The 26,324-nt window shown below is 51.6% G+C and overlaps 1 protein-coding gene across 1 annotated transcript in view; it reads right to left on the reverse strand.

Annotated features, from left to right (window-relative positions):
* The window catches only part of MEGF11 (multiple EGF like domains 11), a 330,203-nt gene that overhangs the window by 19,908 nt on the left and 283,971 nt on the right, over positions 1-26,324 (reverse strand). Inside the window, exons 11-15 of the mRNA XM_037502751.2 lie at positions 9,248-9,368; positions 8,554-8,717; positions 7,390-7,492; positions 3,360-3,506; positions 2,892-3,026 (exon numbers count right to left, since the gene is read on the reverse strand). Coding sequence (XP_037358648.2) covers positions 2,892-3,026; positions 3,360-3,506; positions 7,390-7,492; positions 8,554-8,717; positions 9,248-9,368 — 670 coding nt within the window. The remainder of the gene's footprint in view (positions 1-2,891; positions 3,027-3,359; positions 3,507-7,389; positions 7,493-8,553; positions 8,718-9,247; positions 9,369-26,324) is intronic.

Here is a 26,324-nt window from a genome sequence, read left to right on the forward strand (position 1 = left end):
TCCAAGCATCCAGAATAGGCCCAGGAGCAGCAACCTTCTAGTGGGTTCTGCTTGGATCTGTGAGTCCTGTCCCTTTGAGCTCCTCTCAGTTCACCATGCTCCCCCTCAAAGCCCAGTGCCAGCCGGCCCTGCATCTCCAAAGATGGCTTACCTTGCATTCCTATTACAGGAGAGGAACTTCTTGAGTCACTTGAGACTTCAGTTGACTGAGTCACATGTAGGATCATAAGAAGGTGTTGATTCTTGAAGAGAAGCACCTTCCCCAGGGTCCGTGTCTAACTTTGGGCTGGCACCCTCGCCCTTATGCCAGACTAGCTCGTATTAGCAGTCCTGCCCCACCAGACTGGGCACCTGCTGTTTAGGCTCTCTGTGCTCTGTGCCTTTCCTGGTGATGTTTAGTGCGGTTGGGACAAATAATAAAGGGCCCAGGGGGTACATGGGGTACTCCACTCCAAAACCTTAACTGGGAATTCAACGAACTACTTCTATGACATTTATGTGTACCAGACACTGTTCAAGGTGCTTCACAAGTATTAGTTCAATTAACCTTATAATACTCTATTATATTTTTATCACTATTGTCCCTACTATTAACTCTGTTTCTCAGGTGAGGAAACTGAGGCACTGAGCGGTTAAGTAACTTGTCCAAGGTCACCCAAGCGGGGAAGTTCTGCCACTTACCAGGTAAGTACCTTTGAACAAACCTTATCACCCTTCTCAGTGTCTGTTTCCCCGTCTCTGAAATGGGGGTGATAACCCTCATCGACTGGCCTAAGGCAGTGGTTAATAGCTCTGGTAGGCTGGCTGATTTGGGGCCTCTGTGTTTTTTCTAGCAAAAGCCTTAGCTCCTTCCAGATCAGGTCTGTTGCTGGGAGGATGGTCACGTCTCACCTGTTTGTAGCCTGAAAGCTTCTGCTTCCTGAAAGCAGGTTGCCTGCTTAGCCTTCTTTCCTGCCTCTGCGGGAGGGGCACTGGACTAGGGGACCCCATCCAAATCAGAGTCCTGGCTCTCTGTGGGGAGCAGGTTGCCCGACCTGCTGTACCTACTCCCACCCTCCAAACCAACTATGCTTCTCTAACGAGACAGCCTTGCCTTTGAAGTCTTTCTCACATACACAAGGCCCACAAATTCACCCACAGAGCTGCTAATGGGATCAGTCTAATACATTAATTGGTCCACTTCTTAGCTGAATCAAGAGTGAGACAGAGAGAAGCATGGTGGCGAGAAGGGGGGCTGGTGAAAAGAAAACATCTGGTTATATTTAATCTATGTTTAATGATTCTGCATAAGCAGTGTCTGTAATTTGTAACTCACTGGAAAGCCGGTCATTAGAAAGTGTCAGTTCAATTTTTTACAAGGTTTGAGACTTAACCAGGGCAGTTGCCATGAATAGCAAACTCTATTAGATCTATATGTGGAAAATACTCATTAGGCCAGCGGGCGATAAATCAGACATCGCAGGATCTGAGTTACTCCTCGGGCTGCGTAGGTACTAATTTAGACCCAGCCTATCTGTATTGACGCCCGGTCTCCGATGTTTAATAAGTAAACTTTGACATGGCAGGTTATGATGAAACTGTCCTAAGAGGGCTACAAGCAAATGAAACTGTCACATATGTTTCCCTGGGGCCCAAACTTCTCATGACCTCAAAGCATCATGAAGTAAACTTTCCACTCATACATATTAACGGCCCATACACTTACAAAAATAGCCTGGCTCGGTGTGATTATTCATCAAAAGACTCCGCTCCCCTGGGAGGCAGGGAGCTCTCAATGGAAGTACTTAAGCAGAGGCCAGATAAGATTCTTGCATAGATGACCTTGAAGTTGCTTTGAGCTCTACAGTACCTTAGTCTAAGATCCCTCGTTCCTCAGGGGTCAGAGTACAAATTCTGCAACTCTGGGCTCCAAGCTGTTCCCCAGGCAACCCGTCTGCTTTCTCGTTGCCTTTACCCAGCCCCAGCCCCAACATCTCTCAGCCGTTCCCTACTACTGGACAGCCACGTGCCCACTCCTTTGCGCAGTCTGTTCCTCTCCTGGAGAGGCTGTTCCTCCTCCTTCCTTTTCCTTTCAGGCTAAGGCCCAGCTGAGGGTCTTGCACAGCATGGCGCTGTCCCCCTATATACATAGTGTCTTGGCCCAACGAAGCCAGGGGCCGTGATGAGCAAAGGTGTATGCTAGGGCCAGCGTCTGTCTTCACATGGTGTTAAACATTCAGGAGTTTTGCGGCCTGTGCCAAACCACTGGCACCTGTATTCAGCCATGGTGGGAATACCAGTATCATGGGACCGTTGGTAGCACAGAAATCTGTAAATGTTACAAATCAGGGGTCCTTCCCGCCCCAGGCAGTTTAGCAGCGTATCAATGCAAATAAGTGTTACTGTCCTTTACAACCGCTAGTGCTAGAGGGTGGTTGGGGTCATGGTGCGAGGACTCTGCTGTGGACACATGACAGGGTGTGGTGAGGGATCAGTGATGTTGGCCTCAGTGCCAAGGAGAAGAGCTAGGAAGTCGCCAGCCGAAGCCAGAACTATCGACTGTGCCCAAACTCTATTTTCTGCTTTTACCACTTGGAACTCAGCATAAGCCAATCTTACACAGTTTTCATCCATTCTTGCTTCATTTTTTACCCATTTAGAATGGCTTTTGGCATCAGAGGTCATTTCTCAGCTCTGCCACATGCTAGCTGTGAGACCAAGGACAAGTCATATCCCCTGTCTGAGCACATGATGGCGCAGATGCGTCCCCTGGCCCTTGCTGCCCACTTCCTAGAGAGGTGGTCCAGGCCCTGAAGAGGCAGGCGCTGCCTCCACACACTATGATGAGAACCCCTAACACTGCCCTCCTTACCACTTCCCCCCTCCCACACCTTGCCCCTGGGAGACAGTACCTTGGTTGCAGAGGGCTCCGGAGAATCCGGGGAGGCACTCACAGATGCCACTGACGTGGTGGCAGGGCCCGCTGCTGTGCACGCAGAGGGGGCACGGCTGGGTGCAGCCGTGGCCATAGAACCCCGGGGAGCAGACTGGTGGTGAAGGGGAGATGGGGGTCAGCAGCCCCAGGAACCCCACCAGCCTGGCCACCCCTTGGGTCCCACACAGTGATGAAGGGAGGCGCCTTAGAAGTATGGAGAGTGCCATACCCACCCCACACTTGAGAGGGCTGTCCCTTCTACAGGGAGGAGCTGGGCCCTGAACTTGGGGACAGAAAAGCCAGAGCAGGAAAAAGGGGACTAAGGGAAGGATTTGCTAAGGGCTGACTCAGAGCCCAGCCTCTCGAAGGCCAGGCCTAGTTCCAACAGGGAAGGGGTGGGGAAGACGAGTCTCCTGAGGTCTGCGCGATGGGGGTTCAGCCTTACTTCTCTGGCATAAGGGTCCTCGGAAGCCAGGGGCACACTCGCAGCTCCCATCCTCGGGGGAGCAGGAACCGCCATTCTCACAGCTGCAGGAGACGGAGCAGTTGGGGCCCCAGCGACCCGGCGGACATGTGCTGTCACAGCGGATGCCTGTGGGCCAGAGGCAGACTTGGTCAGTGGTAAGAGGGCCGGGGGGCAAGGAAGAGCGACGGGCAGGGGCGCTGCGCGGTATGCAGAGGTGGAGGCGAGCACAGCGCGTCTGAGTGTGGAGGAAGAGCCCAGCTGAGGCTTGGCCAGTCAGAGAGGGCTTCCAGGAAGAGGTGATGCCCAAATGGAGTCCTCAGGGTCAAGGGGGGATTGATCAGGTAAAGGAAACCCGAGGTGCAGAGAGCAGGAGGAGGGGGAATCATGCCTCGGAAGGAAAATAATGTGTGTGACTGAACCATAAAACAGGACAGGGTGGGGCGGGATGCGATGGTGGGCATCCGCAAGCAGCAGGTTGTGAAGGGCTTCCTCTGTTTCTGACATCTCAGCTGGTATCCTCGGTTAGGCCTGGGAGAACCCAACGATGGGGCGAGTGAGCTCTATTCTCCGGGACTGCACAAGCTGGGAGTGAGCTCTGTGCCCACCCATGCTGGCCCAGCAGCCACTGTCCCTACAGAGGGGACAGTCTCTTCAGACTCTTTCCACCACAGTCCTCAACGCTGTGTTTACCTTGTATGTGCACACAGATGTGGACTAGAAAGCAACATTTTGCAAAGTGACATTTATTGTCACTGAGTATGATGCACTGTTTTCTCTGCACTATGATATATTTGATTTCATTTAAAAAATAAGCAAGCTTTGACCCAACAAATTGACTTAATGATCCTCAGTTTGACAAACAGTGGTCTGTGGGGGAATGAATAGAATTTTTCAACAAGCAAGAGGAGCAAACCCTATATGGTCTTTCTGAGCTGAGGTAGAGGAAGCACCTCTCCCTGGAGTTTCAGGAACACGAGAGATGAACCCTGGCCAAACAGACTGGGTGGAATGAAGGGGACAACGGGGAAGCCACGAAGCTCCCCAAAGATTTGGCTGCACCCGTGTCCCCTTGTCTAGGCACACCAAAAGTGAGTTGCGGCAGGATTCCTCAGCTAAGGAATCCTGTGGTTGTTGAAAACCCAGCATTCAGGGCCTTCCTGGTGGCACAAGGGGTTGAGCACAGCGCTGTGAAGCTATCCGCAGCCTCTGCAGCACGAGTTTGATCCCCGGCCAGTCAGGTAGCTACCCACATGGCGCAGGAGACCTCTCCTGTCTCGCCCGCTGCTCCCCTCAGCAGTGTATTTCAGTCAGTCTGCCTGTTCTGTTCCCCACTCTGTCTTTGGTGAATCGTCTCACCGCCCCCCACCCCAGCCCTGCACCTCTGTTCTTATATGCATAAATAAATCTTTTTTTTTAAAAAAACAGCATTCACACTGCAGGCCCAGGGGTGCAGGTGATCTTGGGAGGCACGCTGGGCTAAGGTGGGCTCCACTGGCTGACAGGGTCTCTGACCCCACCTGTCCAAGCACTCTTCGTAGAGTCATCAAGGCACATGCTGCACACACAGACACTGCTTTTTACAACTACACGCAGAAATTACTGCAATTAATAAAACACAAATCCTGCAAAAGCACCTCTGGATGCATGACAGCTTGTTGCTTTGTTCCCCTCTCTCCCCAATCAGTGGATATTAAGAACACAGCTACTCTCGTGTGGGGCCCTCAGAGAGACTTTGTGTCAGTCTCTCTTGGAGATTGAGAACCATGGGTCTAAGGTGATTCTGTGCAGGCTGCAGGCGGCCACAAGGACCCAATGACTTCTGGGATTGGCAGTTATGTTGGGCTGCTTCTGTGCGAGTGGGGCTCCTGCTGAGGTTCTTTTATGACCTAAGAGCTACCTGCAACTTAAGAGAGTGAGACTTAAGTGGAGAGAAGGGTCCAGGGTTTCTCCCAATTCTATAAGGGGATGGGCTGTTGTGGTAAAGGGGCTGATCTTGGCCTGACCGGAAGCCCATCTACCTGGTCTAGGAGGCATGGCGCTCTCCGTCCTGCGCTCCAGGCACTCCTTTCCCAGAAGCCGAATGGGGTTAATAATTCCCCTTTGAGAATCCTTCTGACCCCTCCTCTTCTTACTCCCAGGGAATCTCCTTGCTGTATTTTTCAGGATCCCTACACATCTCTATTGGTGGCTAATGCCAGGCTAAGATCCATATCTTGTGACTGCAATACCCCAACTTCATGCCGCCAGGCCAGCAGCGACTCAGCAGCCCACATCCTTCGCGGGCCAGTTGGGACTCTCCCTGGCTTTCCTGGAGGTCTACCCAGGGACTCAAGCACAGTCTCTTTGAGGTGGCGTACAGCTCTGTCCCTACCTGGTGCTGGAGTGTTTCATACATAGGATTCTGTCTCTCCTGCCAGCAGTAAAGACGGGCCATGGTTTACTCCTACTTCCGACCTGCCTCATCTAGCCGCTCCTGGTGGACTAGGGGGTCACTGTGGTCATCTTTGCATCTCCAGTGCCCAGCACAGCGCCTGACACAGAACAGGTGCCCAAGCATATCGCTGTTGAATTTTGCCCTCACAGGGCTGGGGGCAGAGTGGCTGCCAGATAAAGGCTGGTGACTGCGTGCATAAATGCTAGTTGTATGGTTAAATGGCTTCCCCTTAAGATTCAATCCTATAATCCTTATTCTATTGGTACCGGTACTCTAAGAACTTGGGCACCCACCCCCACATTTCCTCATCTGTCGCAATGAAGTGACTGGAGTAGATCATCTTTAAGGTCTCCCTTACCTCAAGGGGAAAGCCATATATGACTGTTTCCATTTATTATTCCTTTTGTTTCAGTGAACACCTACTATGTGCAGAGCAAGTTGAAACAGACATGATGCCAGACATCGAGATGCCAGGGCTCATGCGGGCGAAGGAAGAAGACACGCACACGACTTAAGTCCCAGCAAAACCGGTGTTGAGCCAAGACTGGGAGTCGGCAGGGGATGGGAGGGTTCCCTGATGAGACGCCTGGGCGCCATCCTGTCCCTAAACCTCCTTGCTCCCCTTTGCCCGCCAAACCTCAGAACATCAATTCCTCCTTTGAAAAGACTTCCGGACCACGTTGGGGGAAATTAGCTTTAGAACAGCAGAAGCCTTGCTGAAAGGTTGTCCATCAAAGACAGAATTTTTAAACACCAGATGTCATTAACATCTTACCAGCTCATTGAAATGAGGGCAATGAAAAATTAAAGCGGATCTCCACTTGGCTCCAGCTAAGTGTCTAGGTTGCCAGTGACCAGGCCTTACTCTGTACCCGGGGCAGCAAGGCAAGGGAGCCAGGCCAGAGATGCCACAGAGGAGGCACTGCCCTTGACCCTCGCTGCTCAGAAACTCTGGCTGTGGTCTCCCCAGCACGTGCCGGGGGTTATCTCTCTGAGGCCCTGAGGACCTGTAGCAATCACGGTATTTCCTTCTCCTTGTCTACCACCTTGCCACTGGTGAATTCATACATCATTATTAAGTACTTCCTGTGTTCATGGCTTACATCTACCAAACACTTACTGCATGTCAGCACCGTCAGCACCTGTCAGTGTGTGCTAATACCAGCTAGCACATACAGGTGTTAACTTCAAACTTCAAATGTGTGGCAGGGCAGCAGATACAGTGCTGAACAAGGCAGATGTGGTCTCCGCCTGCATAGAGCTGATGGTCAAGATGGTGGGGGGGGGGGCAGGTAGAAAAACAGTTGCCCAAAGTTAGCGTGCAGTAACAAGAGAGGGACGGACTGTGAAAGGAAGATGTGGGTGTGTCTCGAGTCCCTGAACAGTCTCCACATAATAGTTGTTTAGTAAATATGTGTTCACTTGAGTTGAAATGGAACAGAGAACTGAAGCCCAGAGGAAATATGGGTCAAGGTGTGAATTTAGAGTAGGGAGGAGGGCGTAGGGTGAGAGAACTGAGAGGGTACCATGAACACAGTCTCACAGAACCCGGGTGGGGGAGGCTGAGGGGGTTACCTGTCCAGCCCGCCAGGCAGCAGCAGTGGCCTGTGACGGGATCACAGCCATCGGCGTGGCTGCAGTCACAGCGCTCACTGCAGTTCAGACCAAATGTTCCATCCTGTGGAGAGAGAAATGATCAGACCTAGAACCCCCCCGAGATTCAGAGATTTCTGTTGGATTTTGGTGACAACACGGAATCACTATCTCACAAGGATGCAGAGAGACTGGGGCTGGGACACTGTGGGGACATTTTTTGTAATGAGACGTGGCCATGAGGCCATTCCAAGTAATCATTTGGCTACATTAACAGGAGTATGTGGCTTAGAAAGATAGAGTGACAGTCCTGCCCCACTTGCCAATGGTCAAGCTCAGAGGCCAGAGGTCTGTAATGATTATTATCTGAAATTGTAAATGAAAAGGCACTTTGCAAATTGTAACATTTTGATCATACATGAGGAGTGGCTATGGTTTATTCTTTGTTTTTAGGGAAGGAGGTGACAACCAGCATTTGCTGCATGCTCATTAGGTATCAAGAGCCATGTAGAACTCATTTCTCTTAATGCTCCCGGTGGCTCTAAGAGATGGTGCCAACATACTCCCAAATGCAAGAAGAGAAATAGGGCTAGAGAGGTGAAGTCACAGGCTCAAGGTAACATAGGCAGGATGTGGCGAAGCCAGGATCTGAACCCAGTTCTGTAGGATGCATTCAATGATATCACATCAGTTGGTTTCACTTATTTCTGTCTTAGACTAGGATCCAGTGATCTGGGTAGTTATTGCTCTAGAGTCCTTGCTTTAATCCTACATCACCCAGCATAAGGGTATATGCTGCTGGAACCTGAGCATATTTAAGAAATTTAGACTTTATCTCTCAAGGAATGGCAACACTGATTAGTGAGAGCTATTCTGTGGGATTGTGTTGTGAAAGATTGTAAAGCCACATTTGGGCCCAGGATGATGTGCCAAAGTCAGTTAATAATACTTACTTAGAGCAGCAAGAGGAAAGCGATGCCCCATCATCCTATCTGCCAAGAATTTGTCACTTCATAGATGAGAGGCCCAAGCCCCAAATAGGAAAATTACAGCAAGGGCTGAGACCCGAATTCAATGTCTCACCACCTAGTACTGTGTCTTCTCTGGGCACCTCTGTGGATGAAACCACAGGGCAAGGGCACTCACCAGGCAGGGCAGTTCGCAGGTTTCTCCCAGCCAGCCGGGGGTGCAGGAGCAGGAGCCATCGGCGGGGCTGCAGGCCGCCCCATTGGCACAAGCGCAGGTCTCGTTGCAGTTCAGGCCCCACGTCCCGCTGGGACACGGCAGGGCACAATCGAGGCCCTGCCACCCTGTGGTGTGGGGAGGGGCTGTCACATCTCCACCTAGGCCCAGCATGCCTTTCTGCCCACTCCCCCAGCTCTACAAGGCACCCCCAGACCACTGAATCACTCACGTTCCCCAGGGGCTGCTCAGCATCAGCACAGCTGCTGGGAGAGTGGGGACGGGAGCCCAGCCTCCTGCTCCCTGGTTCTCTCTGTTTTTGCCCTTCTGTCTGCGTCCCCGCTTCCACTAGTGCCCTCGCTCCCAGGGCCTGGGAACTCCAGAACCCCTTTGGCCCTCTCCTCCTCTGAGAGGTAGCATTCCTCCCAGGGTCGCTTCGGCTGCTCATCTCCAGGGTGTCTCCTGCCCTTGTATGTCCCTTGCGCTGTTCTAAACCACCGTCACTGGTTCCCCGTGTTCCCTCCTGCTGTTCAAGTCCTGGGCATGGGTTTCTGGGGCTGGAACCCAACGTCAAGGTTCCTTGCCCCTGCCTCTGGGTGGGTGGGCCAGGAAGAGCAACATATGCACATGTTGTGGGGGGATGAAGGTGGCACGTTACCCTCCTTGCAGGTGCAGGAGCCGTCCACTGGGGAGCAGGTGCCACCGTTGTTACAGCTGCAGACGGACGAGCAGTTGGGGCCGTAGGTGCCTGTGGCACAAGGAGATGCGCAGACCTCTCCCTGGAAGAGGAGGTAAATTTTGGATCCTGTGTGCTCCATGCTGGTGACCGGTAGGCAGGATGATGCCCCTTGATCCACAAGGTGCAGGTTCGAATCCCTATGCAACCATACATGGCAAAAGGGACTTGGCAGATGTGACTAAGGACCTCGAGATGGGGAGGAGCTTGGATGATTCAGGTGGGCCCAGTCTCATTACGTGAGTCCTTAAACATAGAATGACCAAGCGGGTAGATCAGAGAAAGACCTGTGAGCGTCCACCTTCCTGTGCTGACTTTGAAGACGGAGAAAGGGAGCCACAAGTTAAAGATGTAGTAGCATCTATAAGCTTAGCTTGACCCCCATTTTATAGTCAGCTAGAAAATGGGGACCTCAGTCCTACAACCTTAAGAACTGAATTCCACCAACAACTTGAATAAGCAGGATTCTTGCCAAGACCCCCTAGAAAGGAACACAGTCTACAGACACCTTGACTTTGGTCCTGACACCCGTACCAGACGCATGACCTAAAGCACCATAAGACTGTCTTGTCTCAAGCTGCTGAATTCGTGGTAATTTGTTACAGCTGCCATAGTACCTGAAGCAGGGATCCGCGCCAGTTGGGGGAAGCTTTGGCCTCCAGACCACAGCTCCAGGATGAACTTCTCCAGTCCCCAGAGAACTTCACCCTTGATTCTGTATGAAGTTACTGGATCACAGGTTTTAACCCTTTGTTCTTCATTCTTACCAGATCGTCACCTACAACCCCATGACACAGATAATATCCTATCCTCATACACCCGGACCTCTGAGAGTTAAATGCAAATAATCATAACAGTTAATGGTTGTCGAGTGCTTTCTCAGTATCAAGCATCATGCATCAATCATCTCATCGAATCCTCACAATACTCTCCAGAGACAGGAGCTATTATCCCAGCATCGTTCCTTCAACTTCACAGATGAAGCTGTCATATGCAGAAGTTAGGTAGCTCGGCCCAGGTCACAGAGCTAAAATGGTTGCTCTCTATGTGGATGCAGGCCGGCCACTTAGCCGTTCCGTCACCAGGAGTCAAAACCCAGCCTCCCTGAAAGTATTCTCTGAGACGGTGGTGGGTGGACTCTTGGGAGGAACAGGACTAGACACGGGGAGAAACTCAACTGAGGTCCAGTGGCAATAGCCTCAGTGGAACCACCAAGAAGCTCTGGAGCTGGGATGAGCTCCAGCACTGGGGTAAGAGAGGGAGAACCTTTATACCCCATCATCGGCTCAGGGAAGGTCACATGGCCTCAGGTCAACCAATGCTGTTTGACTGAGGGCAGGTTCTGGAGAAGGCCTCAGCTGGGAGCCACTACATGTCCCACAGTGGGAAGAAGGCCGGAAGGAGTGCCTGGGTCCTGAGGGGAGTCTGGGCAGCACACAGCATGCAGGACACTAGGCCTCCCTGCTGACAGCTCCAGGAAAGAGGGCGGGAGCAAGTCACAGGGCCGGGGACCAGGGCTGAGGATGTCAGAGGCTAGAGAGTGGACTTTGACGTCATTTTGCTTCCACTAGTTGCCCTTGAGGGGTGAGAGCATTCAGCTAATGAGAGAGTGGGATGGGCAGAGTGGTGTAGACAAGAGTGCCAGGAGTGTGGGAGCTGGGGGCGTCCAGGGGTTAAGCTGCAGGGAAGGGTCTGTCTTGGAGGGGGGAGGGAGAAGTTTGAAAAGGGAGCTTGGAGACCTGAATGCCAGGGAAGGGCGTTCAGACTTTCTTCCCAAGTCCCCAGCACATGCCTTCCCCACTCATTTGGGGGCTGTCTCCTCGGGAGCATGTCACTCACTGGGTGTTCAGCTCCCACTCTTTCCTCTTGGGGAGTCTCCGGCCAGCTTCTCGGGGGTTATGCTAGGCTTACAGTGGGGATGGTGACACGGTGGTTGAAGAGCTCAGCGCTAGCTGTGTGAGACTGGATAGGTTGCTGCTCCTCTTTGAGTCTTCCTTGGAAAATGACAGGCTTGAAGTAAAGCTCACCTCTCAACTCTTAGGGGCCTGGCAGCTGGCTTACCTCCCATTTAGGTCACAGAGAGACCAATAGTGTGGCCCCTTGGTGACTGCTCTGTCCTGCTTGCACAGGCTGGGCCAGGAAGGAGAACTGGGGAATGCAGAGTCCTATACCAGAAGGTTCCATGGTTCCCACGCTTTTCCCCCGCCAGTGCCTGGCAGGCCCTGACCAGCTGGAATCTGTCAGCACTCCCATTACCCAGAAGGCACTAATTTCTCTGAGACTATAAATAGACCAGAAGAATATATTTAAGCTCTGAGGGCCTTGGCCCGGGTGCAAATTGCTTGCAGTTTATGATTTTCTCTGCAGGAATTTACTTTAAAAGAGATGGGTTATTCTGCTGGTGTTCTCATGAGTGTCCTTAATCTAGGTCCTTCTGGGAGGTCTGTGAGCCCTTTTGCAGGTCTGCCGATGGGGCTTAGAGAAGGCCCCCGACCCACCCTCCCCCTGCTGCAAAGGGCAAGATACAGAATGCCCGGCCTAGGACATCTACTCCCCGGAATGCTGCACCAGGACCCCATTTTCTCCCAGCACGGCCTGCAGGGATGTGGGCCAGCAGCTTGGTCTTCATGACTTCCCTGAAGTCACTAGGCCGCGAGGCTTTTCTGCTTCCCAGAGACGGAAAGGGAGACCCAGAGAGAGACGGTGCATTATCCAGGGCCCCACGGTACGGGTGAAGGAGAAAAACAGAGCTCCCTTCCAGAGAGGCGACAGAGCCTAGTGGTAAGTAGACAGTGGCTCCCGGTGCCATCCTGCGTCCACTACGTAGTCACTGTGTTACCTTGCACACTTTACTGAATTGCTTTGGGACAGTTCCTGCATCTATAAAACGGCCCCACTGGAGCATTAGAGCATAAAGTTAGTTGTTATATGTGAAGCTGGTAGAACAGTCTCTGGCAGGTAGAAAGCACTAGAAAAGCTATTATTACTACAAAGAAATAGCATCTCTTATAAAAAGAATACACAAAACTCCAAGGTTTCCGCAGAAGGTCACTCTGGAGGAAGGGTCATCTCTCATTCAATGAACAAATAAAGAGCCCTGCGCAGGAGATGGGGCAAGAATCCCAACCTCATGCTTCACCAGGTTCTCCTTCCTGTCACCTCCTCCAGGCTGGCTCCCTGGTTCCCTGCCTCACAACTGCAAAGGTCAAACTTCCACCACACACCAAGGGCATGGTCTTGGGGATGGAATGACCACTCACTGAGAGACTACCGTGTGCCAGGAGCTGTTCCCGACACTTTCTATTTGTTAGCTCCTAAGAGCAAAAAAGTCTAAATAGGGATGCAGACAGGTCTAAAGCGCACAGTTCTGCCCTGAAGGAATGTGAGCCTGGCCCAGCCAACTCCGAGCACTCCGCTCCCCCACCGAGCTCTCCAGACCCTGACCTGGTTCAAACGCCTCAACAAGCACAAGTACTAACAGTGAAAGATTTTATCAAATTCCCTGGCTTCTGCCCTGAGGATCAGGCCCAGCCTGCAGGTGACTGGCCGACTCTGGTCACTGACGTCACTGTGAGCCAGAAATCAGTCTTACTTCTCTGGGCCAGACCGAGTTTTGCCCACTTCAGGGCATCCCCTGGCCAAGTCTGGTGATTCCCAGGGGGTTGCTGGGTATCAGTCCCCCAACATGCAGGCCATTCTCTCACCCCATGCCTCTCCAATTTGGGGGACCACTAACAGGCCTGTGGGTGGCTGGGTCTACAAGGGTCAGTATTTACGTCCACACATGCTTATGCAGTCAGTGCCCAGTGGTGAATCTCTGTGAGCGACTGTCTCTGGAGGTGTCTATCTACCTGTGTGGATTTGAATAGCCATTTGTAGCTCTTTCTCATCCTTCCCTCCTGCGCAGCCCCCCAATACTTCCTGGTAGGACTCAGCTATACACACAACCCATCACCCTAAACACACCGGGTCCCGGTTGGCCCATGTGCCTGCCTCCACCTTGTCCTGTGAGCTCAGGGAGACAGGGGCCTGATTCTATTCTGGTCTAGATTCTCAGAGCTTGGGATCCTGCAGGTACATAATGGGCCCTCAATAAATGAGGTTTAATTGAAATGAGATGCTTGTGTGTACACGCTGGCTTCCACCACGGACAGAAGCAGAAAGATGGGGCACTTTCCATGTGCTAACTCTCATGCCAGGTAATTCAACAAAAGTTTGCTGAGTGGGGCCCACTCTGAGTCAGCCCTAGGAGTGGCTGCCGGGACACTCAGGAACCTGAGACCTAGTCTCTGCCCTTAGGCAATGCCCAGGCTGTGTCCCTCCAGAGACACGCATGCCTGTACCCTGATGTGTTATTTGTCCACGTACTTACTGTCTGCCTCCCCCATTCAGACTGGAAGCTTCATGAGATCAGGGATATGTTCTGTCTGGATTGCCCCAGTGTCCATAGCTTAGTACTCAGCATAGAGTAGAGGTGTTCTAGAAATAGTGGTGGGGGGCTCTAATGGATTGGGGTGCTCTGGCTCCCATCACATACAGACACAGAATATTGTTTGGCTTAAGATGGGACCCATGCTCCCAAACTGCCCCTGGGCCTCGCTGGGGCCCTTGCGAAAAGGGAAAGCCCCAGGCGGGCTATGGTTCTGCCTGGCGCCTTGCCAGCCCTGCCCAGCTGACTGAAGGCAAGAGGTAGAGCTGGGAAATTACCCTATTGTTCTCCAGTGATCCACCCTGAGTTGAACATGATCTTAGAGATGCTCAAATCCATCATCTTCATGAGGACCTGGAGGCAGAACTGATGCAGAGATTGTCTTCTCCAGCCCTGTCCCCCCGACCAAGTACCTGGCCTTAAAGTCATAGCTGTTGATCTTTCCACATCTTTTCAGGACAGGAAGAGAGCCCAGAATTGTGAGCTCAGATGGGAGGTTAAGTTGGGGTATTTGCACAGCATCTCACATAGATTTGTCTTCAAGCTTTTATATAGCCACCCATTCTCTCAGCTAGGAGCACCCTAAGGCCCTTCGCTGAGGCTTTTCCCCTAAATCTCCAGCCAGAGTTCCTGGACCTCTTACAGCCTTCTCTCCTGATAGATTTGTGTTGGCGCTGGGTGGCTTACAGGCCTTGATTTCCTTACAATTATATGCCGCAATCAATTAATTTCTCCGGCTCTTGCATGAAGGATGCTGGTCGGTATCCCTCCCTTTACAAAACCCTCTCAATTTAAAAGACATTGTTGTCACTCTGTGCTGGTGTCTCAGGCCAGTCACGTACTGAACAGGAGTGACTTGGCCAGTGGCCCATACCCCGTGACTCCCATGGCAGTATGAGGCCCACCAACCATGACCTAGAAATTCCTGTGGAGTCACCTACAACCATTCAGAGCCTCTGGTTGGCACATGCTAACCTGAACTATCACATATAGTTCATTTAATTCTAATTAAAAGCAAAAAAACCACTGTGGTGTTTTGTTAGCTTTGTCACAGGTAATAGAAGATTGCCTGTAGATTTTGTGAAATGTTTAAATAGCAACCTGCTGGCACCTTTGCAGGTGTCCAGCGGGAACCGCCAGCCAGGTCATCTCTGAGGGCCCTCAGCTCCGAGCAGCTGCTTGCCTGCACTAGGGGTCTTAACCCAAAAAAGCGAGGAATGGTTGGAGTACAGGCTTAGGGTAGCCCTCCTGGGCTCTAGGTAGCACACCAGCTTGGTGGCCACATACCCCTTCCTAATGCCAGGGGGACAGCCCATCGTTCCAGAGCCAGAAGGGACATGGAGAGTCACTTGGTCCAGCTGCCCATTTTTCACAGGTGAGGAAACTGAAGCCAAGAGAGGGAAAGGGACTTGCCCAAGGTCACACAGTGTGAGGCAGAGATGGGTTTGGAAAGCAAGTCCCCTGGCTCCTATTTCAAGCAGAGGATGCTAACAGTCAGATGTGGTGAAACTCTGCAACGGCCCACACTGCCCCTGTGCACAGCCGCATGCGCACCCCCCCCCCCCCCACGGCTTCATTAGAAGACACAGCCCTGACCTTGGAGCCGCCCAGGTGTTCTTACATCCTTGGCTTTCCCCACCTCACCTCCACTGCCCATATCCCCCTCCCACAGGGGCAGGTCCCCAAGCCTCCGGCTTCCTTCCGCTGGGGGAAGCCTGCCAGTCGCGCTCTGCGTCTTCATTCTGTGAATGGAGGACAGATGTGAACTCTTCCTTCCATCCAAGGAACAAGGCCTGTTAATTATAGATGCAGCATTGGCTATTAACATCTTGAACTTGATTTGAAAGAGCCATTGGTGGACTGGAACCCCCCAGAGCTGGTCCTGCTAAAGAGATGCAAATCTCGCCCCCACCTGCCTCCCACCTGCCTCCTCCTTCCAGCTCAAGACTCCGCAGCAACACAGGCCCAGACCCCAGTGGGTAATGAGTTATGTGTTCTATTAAATTTGTTGCAAATGCTGTTTATTGAATTTTCTCCCCTGCAATATGCTGCTTTGTAGTTTGGCCCAGTTTGGGAGAATTAATCAACAGCTGGGCTTCTCATGTTCATCATCCGTTTTTCTTGCAATGGGCAGGAGGTTAATGAGGCCTTTTTGGAGTAGAGGAAGAAAAGAGGATGGAAAGTATTTGACCCCTCCCTCACACAAAAGGGGGGTAACTGTGCAAGTCATCTCTGCGCCCGCTTAAATACACCCTGTGGGAAGGAGGCAGTGGAAACACAGTGGAACCGGGTTCGCCAGCTCCAGGCTGAGAGGCAGGTGTGCTCCAGCCAGCCTGTGGGTGCTCAGCGGAGACGCTGCAGTCACCAGCCAGGGAAGTGCTCCGGGGCCTGTATGTCCCTGGAGGAGTGGGCAAGGTTTAGGCCAGAAATGGCCCTGGCCCTGGGGTCAGTGTATGAGAGATTAAGTGAGGCAAAAGCACTGGCCACTTGGCCTCATTGGCGCATCCATTCAGACGGGAAACATTTGTTGAGCATCGGCCATGGGGCAGGAATCCTGACAGGGCCTGGGTCTCGGTGTCCATCTGCCAGACTAAATGTGACCGCAGGTCCTTCTCAGCCCTCACATTCTTTAACTTGCCCCCTGTACTCTCACTTCCTGAGCAACTTTCCTTGCTTCCTGCCCCTTTGTGGCACTTACCACCTTGTCATGAATTGAAAAAAGAAAAGTTCGGTCTCCTCCACTAGGTTGTAAGGCCCATGAGGGTAGGGACTGGGTCTGTTTTATTCACCTCTGTGGACGCAGCCTTAGCACAGCCCCTCAACCACTGCCAGTGGCAAATGCATGTGCTGAATTAATTCAGGAAATGTCTTTAAAGCACTAGTGTCAGACACTGTGCCTCCTGGGGATCCATGGTGAGCAGAACAGAGCTTGTCCCTAGTTTCATGGAGCTGACTGTCTAGTGGCAGGAGGTGGGTGGGCAGATGATGAGGGTATGGACAAGAGGGTCACAGCCTCGTGCCTTCCCTACTTCTAGATGCTCTGGTTCTTCCCACTGTTCCTGCTCCTCGCTCCCCCCTGCTATTCCAGGAATTCCATGACCACCAAAGGAGGCTGCTTGTCCAATGTCAAGTCAATGCCCGCAGCACATGTTGGAGTATGTTTTACTGTTTACAAAGCCTCTTGCTAGGCAGTGTCTGCTCCTAACCAAGCAGGGTGCTAGCCCTGGCTGCTGCCCTCCTCCTGTCTACTCTTCTCAGTCACTCCCCTCCGCTCCTCCCAGCTCCAAGGGCCCAAGCAATGGGATTCCCAGGTGGGCAGCCTCATTTATGATTTTCCAGGGAGAAAGAGTGACACGTGGCCCACAAGGCGGAGAGAACAGCTTGGACCGAACGCCAGCTATGGCCTCTCCAATGCCGAGCAAACCTCGCTGGACCTAATTAGTGTGTCACTGATAAAGCAGCAACTGACAGCAGATGCATGATGGGGAAAAGAAACTCTGCATAAGGCATGAGGAATGAGGGCCTGAGAGATGAGATGGGAAGAGGGCTGGAAGTCACCTGTCACATTCACCTCCTCCCCTTCCTCCATGTGCCCAGAGCCTATAAAGCGGAGTCATTCTGTTTGGCTCCCATGGGGGATGAGTGAAAAAGGGGTGAAGGTTAGGCCTGGAAGCCCTATGTCTGTCCAAAATGAATAGGCTGCCTGAGGCTGCTCTGGCCAGTGGTGCAGGCTGCGCACTGCACAACTAAAGGTACCACTTACAAGACGGTCATAGTTTGTGTATATACACATCAGTTTTCTGGCAGATGTCAGAATGTTTTGAGAAAGGGGTACCTTTTTTCTAATTTGCACAAATATCCTGTGTGACTCCCATACAAGAGGCTTCTCTGAGGAACAGATACCTAGTAACAGTTCCCACACAGATACCTAGATGTTTCAGGGAGGCCTGAGAGGTGGTATGTAGTATAGTAAAGGGAGAACATGAGCGTTCAGGCCCTGCCAATTACCTGGGGACCTCCTGGGGACTCAGCTGCTGTGCTGGTAAAACAGTCTTTTCTCTCCTCTTCATTGAAACCCTGTTCTATCTGAAGCCCCTTCACCTGTTCCAACCATTCCCTTACCTGAGGGCCTCTCCTGAGTTCAGGGAACGCATCACTGGCTAATAAGGAATGGTGAGGCACTCTTGAGACATTTTTGTTAGGAGCATCTTGAAGTCCAAAAGCCTCTAAAGCTTGAAGGAATGACACTCAGATGGTGGAATAACAGGCAGTGGGGGGAAGCATTTGGCTGGAGATTGTGCAGACACCCATCAAATATTATAAATGCTCTGAGAAAGATAAAACCAGTCACAGGGATGACGAGAGGGCTGCTGCTGCTACTGATGACAATAGGGGTGCTGTCTGCCTCCCACACACAGGCAGGCCTCAGTCTTAGTTAACAGGAAGGAACTTTCTATGACAGCTTTGCTTTTCCATTCCTGGCCTCATCTCCTCTTGCTGCTTCCCCAAGGCTGAGCCCTGTCCAGATCTCTGGCTCCCTGAAGAATTGGGGCAGTGGGGGGAGATGATTCTGTACAGAGGATTAGGACTCTGCTCCCTCTGAGAACAGAATGTAATCTCCCTGCAAGGCGAGGTGCAATCTTCAGGAGTTTCTGTGCAAACACTGGCAGCATATGGCCCAAATCACTGCATCAGGCTCCACAATTTCTTTCGTGGTTTTAATAAGTACCCAGACATATCACCTCTGAGCTCCCGTGAAGCCCTCGTGCATCGGGGAGGGCACCATGAACATTCAGAGGAGTGTGAGCAGGACATAGAAGGGCAGGGGCACAAAATGAGACTGTGGCATAGGGGGTTGCGGGCAGGCTACCTTCCAACTTCTAGATGTTGAGTTGTGTGTGTGTGACATATGTTATATGAATTGTCCACAGGCCCTAGCTGTACTAGGTACACATATGGTTTGCATGCATTGAACAGCAGGGTAGAGACAGGCTGGATAGGCCCCCAGACGTGGTCCATGCAGTGTGTGACTTTGGTTATATGAGTGGATTCTGTATTGGTGGTGTGACATCTGCATGTGGGGCATTTGGGACAATCCTGGCCCTAGAGCCCCAATGGCGATTTGGCCCTAGTGGCTTTGTGTGTGGGCACTGGTATAGACATGCTGGGTCCTTGCTGTGGGGCTGGATACAGAGGGCGTGTGCGTGTCCATTGGAGCACCCACCTCCTCTGGGGAACCCACTGGGAGCTGTGGGCCCAGGGCTGCCATCTGTAGAGCCAGGGTCTGACTAACAACAGTAACAATGGGAACCAGATTGCGGGGGGGAGAGGGGTTCTGCAGAGGCCAATGGTGGGGTGGGTGCTTACTAAAATCTAAACAAATGTGGTCTAGTCACAATTTAGAGGCTGCTTCTAAATAACTTGCCCATTTATTCGATGACTATTTACTGATCTCACTCTATGTGGGGGACTGCCAGGTCTGGAAGCTGGGTGGGGTTGAGAGGATGAGGGGCAGAGCAGGAACCCAGGGGTGAATCAGGAATACATGTTCCCCAGGAGCTTCCTGTTTAGAGAGAACAGAAACAACCACAATGTGCCCACAAGTGTGCATGCCAGGGCACTATGGGAGGGTGAGGCCCAGTGGGGGTGAGCAAGAAGGCTGTATGACGAGCTTGCAACTGATCTGAGCCTGGAGGGGTGAGGGCAGAGTTTGGCGAGGAGGATGGAGAAAGGGCTATTCCAGGGGAAGGGGCAGATTGCAAAAAGGTATGGCGGGGTCTCCACCTGGGTGGTTCTCCAGGGTAAAACAACCCATGGGGACTTGCCATAGCACTGAGGTGGACTGCAGGAGGGGACGGGAACCCAGAGGTTGATGGGGTGCAGCCAGAATGGTTTTGAGTGTCAGGCTTCAAGCCTTGCCCTGAAGACAAAGATGGGTGCCCAAAGGCAGGCATTCTGGGGTGCCCAACTCAGCATTCTGGCCTATTTGAGGAACCCCTCCCTCAAAGGCAGGCTCTGGGGCCATTCCTTTCTGTTTGACAGAGGCCAAAAGTCCACGCACAGGGAAATCCATTTGTTTTTGGTTGCAGAATCATTAATAAAAAAGCCATTATAGAATAGTTTCTGAATGCAACAGAGCCCAGACTTTGAAATCTGAGAGGCTTTAACCAGGAAACAAAAAAGGGAGTGGGGACAGGAAAGGTTGTTTCTGTCCCTCCCTTCCAACCCCCAAGGCCTGTACATTTTCCAAGTCTTTATGAAGCTGGTTTCCTCTGGATTTTTCTGGCTCCTGGAGGTTTCTCAGGCAAATTCTCAGAGAATGTTTCACCATGCCCTAATGTGGGCCTGGAATTTATTCTCCATTTAGGTCCTGAGGTCTCAAGGGGGCAGGTCTAAAGAGCGCTTAGGTCAGACCTTGCTGTAGGGAGAGCCAGGGGCAGAGCTTGGAGCTGCAGACCCAAGGGAAAAGAGGGGGAGCAAGGCCTAGGAGGGAAGTGGGGGAGGAGGGACCTGTCCTGGAAAATGTGTCTTGAGAGTCGGAAGGGCTGAGATGCTGGGTTGTGTAACTCTGCCCAGCCTTTTCCTGGGGTGTATATTAGTGACGTGTGACGTCTGACCTCGGAGGACTGTGAGAATACATGAAGCGATGTGGGGGGAGAGCATTTTGCAGTGCAAGCACTGTGATCAAGTTGGGTGTCGTGGTGGTGACTGGGGTACTCCACTCATACCACCACCTGGGAAACCACCGCCCGCCCTGAGCTGCCTGTCAGATGCCTGACAGCCCTATGGGTTGATGCCACTTGCAAATTCAGTTCCTCCATGACCTTAACCTGCAGCCACAGTTAAGGTTTCATCCTGCAGGGGGTGGTGGGTGGGTTTGCCCACTGCAGAGGCGGGCAGAGCCCGCCGGCTCTCGCAACCTAACTTGGGTTCCGATCTTGGCTCCAGCACTTGTGGTATCTTAGACAACTTAATTTCTTTTCAGCTTTTTGGGGGTATAACTGATAGACTTGAGGTAACTTATTAACTTCACTGTGTCTTGTTTATCCTCTTTCCACTGTGGGGGAGCAAAAACCTGGTGCCTCCAAATGTCTTTTTGGTGAAAGGTGTATTTCATAGGAGTGGCTCTGAAAACTGGGCGGATGTTTTCTTTGTAAAAGAGAGCACAGGGAAAACTTTCTCTGTAAGGGCCTCTTCCTCACTGTACAGGGAATACCGAATCTAATCTCTTTTCAAGAAGGGCAGAACCAAATATGCCCTAGTTACCCCTTTGATGACCCAGGGATTCCACTCCTAGGAGTCTACCCCAAGAGCCAAGATCACTAAACAGGAAACCTGCACACCTCTGCTTACTGCAGCACTATTCACAGTGGCCAAGAGAGAGAAACAAACCAAATGCCCTCAGTTAAATGGATCACAATAGAATACTACTCAGCAATCAAAAAAGACAAAATCATGCCATCTTCAGCAACGGGGATGGAGCCGGAAGGGATTATGCTAAGCGGAAACAAGCCAGAAGGAAAGCTAAATACTGGATGGCTTTATTCTATGTGGAATATAGAGAAACTGAACAAAGGGTCAGGAAAAAGACAAAACTTACAAACTGACCATAGATCTGAGGCCTCCAGCAGCGGGTGGAGAGGAGTTCAAACAGGGACAGGAAGAACACAAGGGACTGTGGTGGTGGATAATGAATGCTGTAGTGGTGGTGTAACGGGGTGATCCCCGGGAAAGAGGGAGGTTCCAGGTTTCCTGGCCCACCCAAAAGGAGGGTGCGGCCGAGAAGGGAGAGAAGAAGCTGCAGAGGAGACTGGGGAAGGAAGGAAGCAGGATGGAGAGCCAGAAGGAGGCCTAGAGGAGGTACATGGAGCAGAAAGATATGTGAAAAGACTGCACTTGCCTTTTGGTCGTGGACTGGGTGACACAGATGTGAGTGAGACTCGTGGGGAGGTGACAATGGTGGTTTTGGACTTGATTTTGATTTTGCTCTTTTCCTCCCAGACTTGTCTGGTTGTTTCTGATCCTTTTCTGTGGGTCCCCACTGGAAGATGCCTTAGACTTGGGGCAGGCTTTGGGGCCTTGCTCTGGGCCAATCCTGCTTGGGTGGACTTTTACCCATGAGGGGACGGGTAACTTTGGGTGCTTGATTTAGAAACTAGATTCTTTGTCTTTCCTGTATTGTTTCCTAATTGTATTAAAGTTCCTTCCCATTAAAGTCTCATGTTTTGTTTTGATGCGGTGGATGGCAGAACCCATTTAGAGCAGGCAGGTTTGCCAGGTCTGGGCTGCCCCCCCCCTTCCCTAAAGCAGTGGGAGAACTATGGGAACTACACCTGAGGGGAGAAATCAAATAATGAACGAAGAGTAACAACACTACAAAAAATTAAAAAAATTCATCCCTTTTTTACTGTGCCTTCCCCAGTAACCACCCCAACTGATCTCTTCTCACCCCGCACCTCATGTCCTTTGTCTTAGCTGGGGCTATTCAAGATGGCGTCTGAAGCCACATGGGTTACTCAGCCTTTCTGGGTCTCTCCTATGTATAGGAAAGGCCTGCATGCAATTAGTAAACTTCTTTGTGTTTTTTGTCCCTCCTATTATCAACCTGATACTTGTTGGATTATCTGCCAGTGTAGAAGAGGGGTATGGAATGATTTCCTTTGAGCCCCTACACCTCCAAGGGTAGTGGTGAAGATTAAGTGATATTCTCACTGTAGTGCTGGCCCAGAAGAAGCGCCACGAATGCTTTAGGCATGTTCTCCCCACAGCCCAGTAAGAGCCCAGGCCCGCTGCCAAGGGCTACTATTTTAGAGACCAAGAGTTAGCCACTCGGTGGCTTCTGTAGTGCTTTCCCTGTTTCACCCTCACAACCATCCTGCAAGGTGCTCTGCCTTTGAGGTGGGCAGGGTGAGTCTCAAGAGGTAAACCTTACTTAAGTACCCAGTTGGTGAGCAGCAGGCAGGGCTGAGATTCAAACTAAGGTTTCCTTGAAAGTCCTTCAAAGTCCCTGTTCTCCCCCGCTCTGCCAAGCAGCCTCCATTGAAGAGCCAACCACAGGGAACATTGGTTCTGGCATGGATTGAGCACCTACTGCATACTGGGTTCTTAGATTGTGATGTCACTATCGCCCGACAGGACACGGAGTTAGGGGGGGCCGCTGTTTTGTCTCCCCCTTGCCTGCTGAACCCAGCACAAGCCCCGCCCTGGCAGGCCACCTGCTCTGCTCCCACTATTGTCCCTCACTCTCGCTCATCCGGGCCTGCCGGCCACGGAGCCCCCTCCCAGCTTCCCTGTGCCTGTGTCAGGGCACCAGGAACCCCACTGTGGAACTTCTAAGTAAGAACAATTATTTAGTAGTGTTTTTGGAGAGAACACTTAAGTAGAATTTTTGTTTATTTGTGCAATTACCCCTTTTGTTCGTTTTCTTATTAGCCCCACCTTGAAGTAATTTATTCATGACCTTTTCCTGCAACATCTTTCATTCTCCAGACATAATCACATCTTCTGGCAGGAATCCCTTTCCCTCCTGGGGTCCATAATTACTCCTGCAGATGGGATTATTGGTGCTAATGAGAAGAGGGGGAGAGGGCTTGGGAGGGGCCAGGCTGGGTGGGGTCTTAAAGCTTGAGGGCAGAAGTAAGCGGGGTGTCCTGTGTTCTTCCTTTGTTCCAGACTTGCAGCCTCGCAGGGGTGTCAGTCTGCATCTGCGCCTGCGCCCCAGAGCCCACTGCTCCCCTTCATGTCTCTGAGTGAATGCGGCCTAGCACTTCTTCCAGTCCTGCCCAGTAATGCCTTTCATCTCAGCTTCCACCAGTCCTGCGCTACAAAGAGCAGGTTTGTGTCCTGTTTTGCAGAAGATAAAGTTAAGCCAGAGAGGTGAAGTGACTTGGGCAAAATCAAAGAGCCAGGAAGCAGGCAGCAGACCCAGGGCTGGAGTCCTCCTCAGCACTGACCTCCTGCCTCCACCCACCTGCACAGGGCGGGGCCTGGCCTGGGAGCCACAGCCCAGCTCCTGTCCTCACAAGTCCTATCACCTAGGACAAGACCCACAGCCATTCTCAACTTACGTTGCCTCCTCTATGCAACACAGACACCACCTCTCATCCTGCTTTCCTCACTGCTCCCCTGTGAGGCCTGACCTCTCAGGGGTGACATGCTGTGGTGGGGGTGAACTGTAAAGAGCTGCCCCTGGGTTAGGGACAACTACTAGTGTTCCTTCCCTGAAGAAACAAGATTGCTGGGACCGTCCCCCATCCTAGGAAAAGGCCCAAGAGTCAGGAAGCTGGTTATTTACCGCAGACCCACAGCTCTCCTCACATTCAAACAATTTTGGTTTGTGGCTCAAAGTATAGGCTCTGGGTTCAGACAGCAAGAGCCTCACTTACCAACTAGGAAGGTGACCTCACCTCTGGGTGTCAGATTCTTCCTCTGAAAAGTGGGGACCCAAACAGCCTCTACCTACAAGGTGTTGTGTGTATAAGAGAGACCACAGGTAGAAAGGCCCTGGCCAGGGCTGCGGCTGTGATCATGCTTCAATGTGGGCCTCACCATCCTAGTCCACTTCCTCCTGACCTTGGAGAAGTTTCTCTGATGCAAAGGTCTTCCCCACTGGAGTCCCTAGGGTGGCCAGGACAGGGAGCTGGCAGAGATGGAACCCCATCAATGCCAGAAACGTGTACAAAAAGAAACCTGGGAGTGTGTTTAAAGCACAGAGACCAAGACTCCCTGGTGGCACAGGAGTTAAGTCTCATCACTATGAAGCTATCGGCAGCCACTGCAGCACAAGTTTGATCCCTGGCCAGGGAGATAACCCACAAGACACAGCAGACCTCTCCTGATTTGTCCTCTGCTCCCCTCAGCAGTGTATTTCAGTCGATCTGCCTGTTCTGCTCCTTACTCTGTCTCTGGTGAATTCTCTCACCACGTCCCCCCCCCCCCACCTCTGTCCTGTACCCCAGGTCTTGTATGCATAAATAAATCTTAAAAAAAAAAAAAAGGTGCAGAGACCTCACATCTACCCCAGCAGTTGCTTCTGTGGCAAGAAGAGAGTCACTGGCAGTAGACATGAGTCCGAAGTCCCAGCTCCAGGGCCCAGTGAGGAGGGCACTGATAAGATGTAAGGAGCATGGCAGGGAGACAGTGGCATGACACAGGGACCATTAATTTTTATAACAGAAGAGGCAACAGTTTTCCTTCATAAAACTACAAACCTGAGAGTCTCAGAGTAAGACTGGCCCAGCCTAATGAATACCAATTTTCTCTACTTTGCTCTGTGGATTCATCGCCAACATGATTTAACATCCAGGGGGTCCCCAACCCCACTCTTACCTCCCAATCTCTCTCTTCCCTGGGGAAAATCGGTAGGTGTCTGCTCTGGGGACAGTCCACTCACAAGATACAGGCAAAGGTGGAGAGTATTGCAATGGGGGTTTTGTCGCTTGCTTTCTACCCCAGTTCTGCCAATGATTTGCTGTGTGAACTGAGAATAGGTCACTTCCCTATCTGAACCTTGGTTTCCTCCTTTGTAAAAGGAACATTCTTTCCACTCTGCCACTGTGAAGAACAGTTTCTGTTTTGTGCTCATACCAAGCATTATTGACCCATTTTATAGATGGGAAACTAGGGCTCAGAGGCTAGTGTGTTGCCTGGGGTCACACAGCTACTGAGCAACAGACTTGGGATTCCCATCCAAGCCTGTCTGACCTCATAGTCCAAGCCCTGTGCTTCAGTGTGTCAGCTCTACACACTACACAGGGCACATGACTTACTGGTATCTGTTACAAGCCAGGCTTTGTTCTGAGCGCTGAACCTGTTTTATCTAATTCAGCCCTAACATAACATTAGGGCACGGTACCACTACTTACCCAATTTTATAGACAAAAACTAAGACTCAAGCAGCTTATGTAACTGGGCCTAGATCACTCCACAGGCAGTGGCAGAGCTGGGATTTGAGCACTGAAGTATGAATGTGTGTGTGTGTTTATATTTTTGGGTCATTTCTGCACCTCTGCACAGGGCAGGTAGAGGGTAAGTCCCTCATCCCCCCACAAAGCATCCAGGAAACTCTTTTACTATAATAATTAGTTAGTCAAGGTGGGGGGCAGGGATGCAAGGCTGGCTTTCACTCTTAGGTTAATAGCCTGTAGAACTCAGTTTGACGAAGAACAAAACTAGAACAGGAAAGGCACGTACGTTAGACATGTCATCTGGCTATAATTCTCAGTCGGTTTTCCTCCTAACCTGCAGCTGCCATTGCTCCCCAGTTCCAGTTTTCAGGCCTCACAAGAGGTAGATATGCATTCTACCCCTCTGGGGGTGGTGGGGCTCCTGGGGAAGGGAGATGTCTTTAAAGGACATCAGAATCCTTGGAAGAAAATTCAATCACTGCTCCACTGATCTGGATTTTCAAATCTCTTGCCGCCCCCTCCTGCTGTCCTGGCCAGAGCAGCTGAGGTTTGCGTATGACCTACCGACAGCACAGAGAAAGGGGAGAAAAATGTGGAAACGAGTTTGTTCATTTGGGTGATGGAGTGCCCGCTCCCCTCGCCAGCATGCAGGGTTCAATAACGG

This window comes from Talpa occidentalis, unplaced genomic scaffold (assembly GCF_014898055.3).
Source record: "Talpa occidentalis isolate TD23 unplaced genomic scaffold, MPIMG_talOcc4v2.1 talOcc4.11, whole genome shotgun sequence".
Lineage (NCBI taxonomy): Eukaryota > Metazoa > Chordata > Mammalia > Eulipotyphla > Talpidae > Talpa > Talpa occidentalis.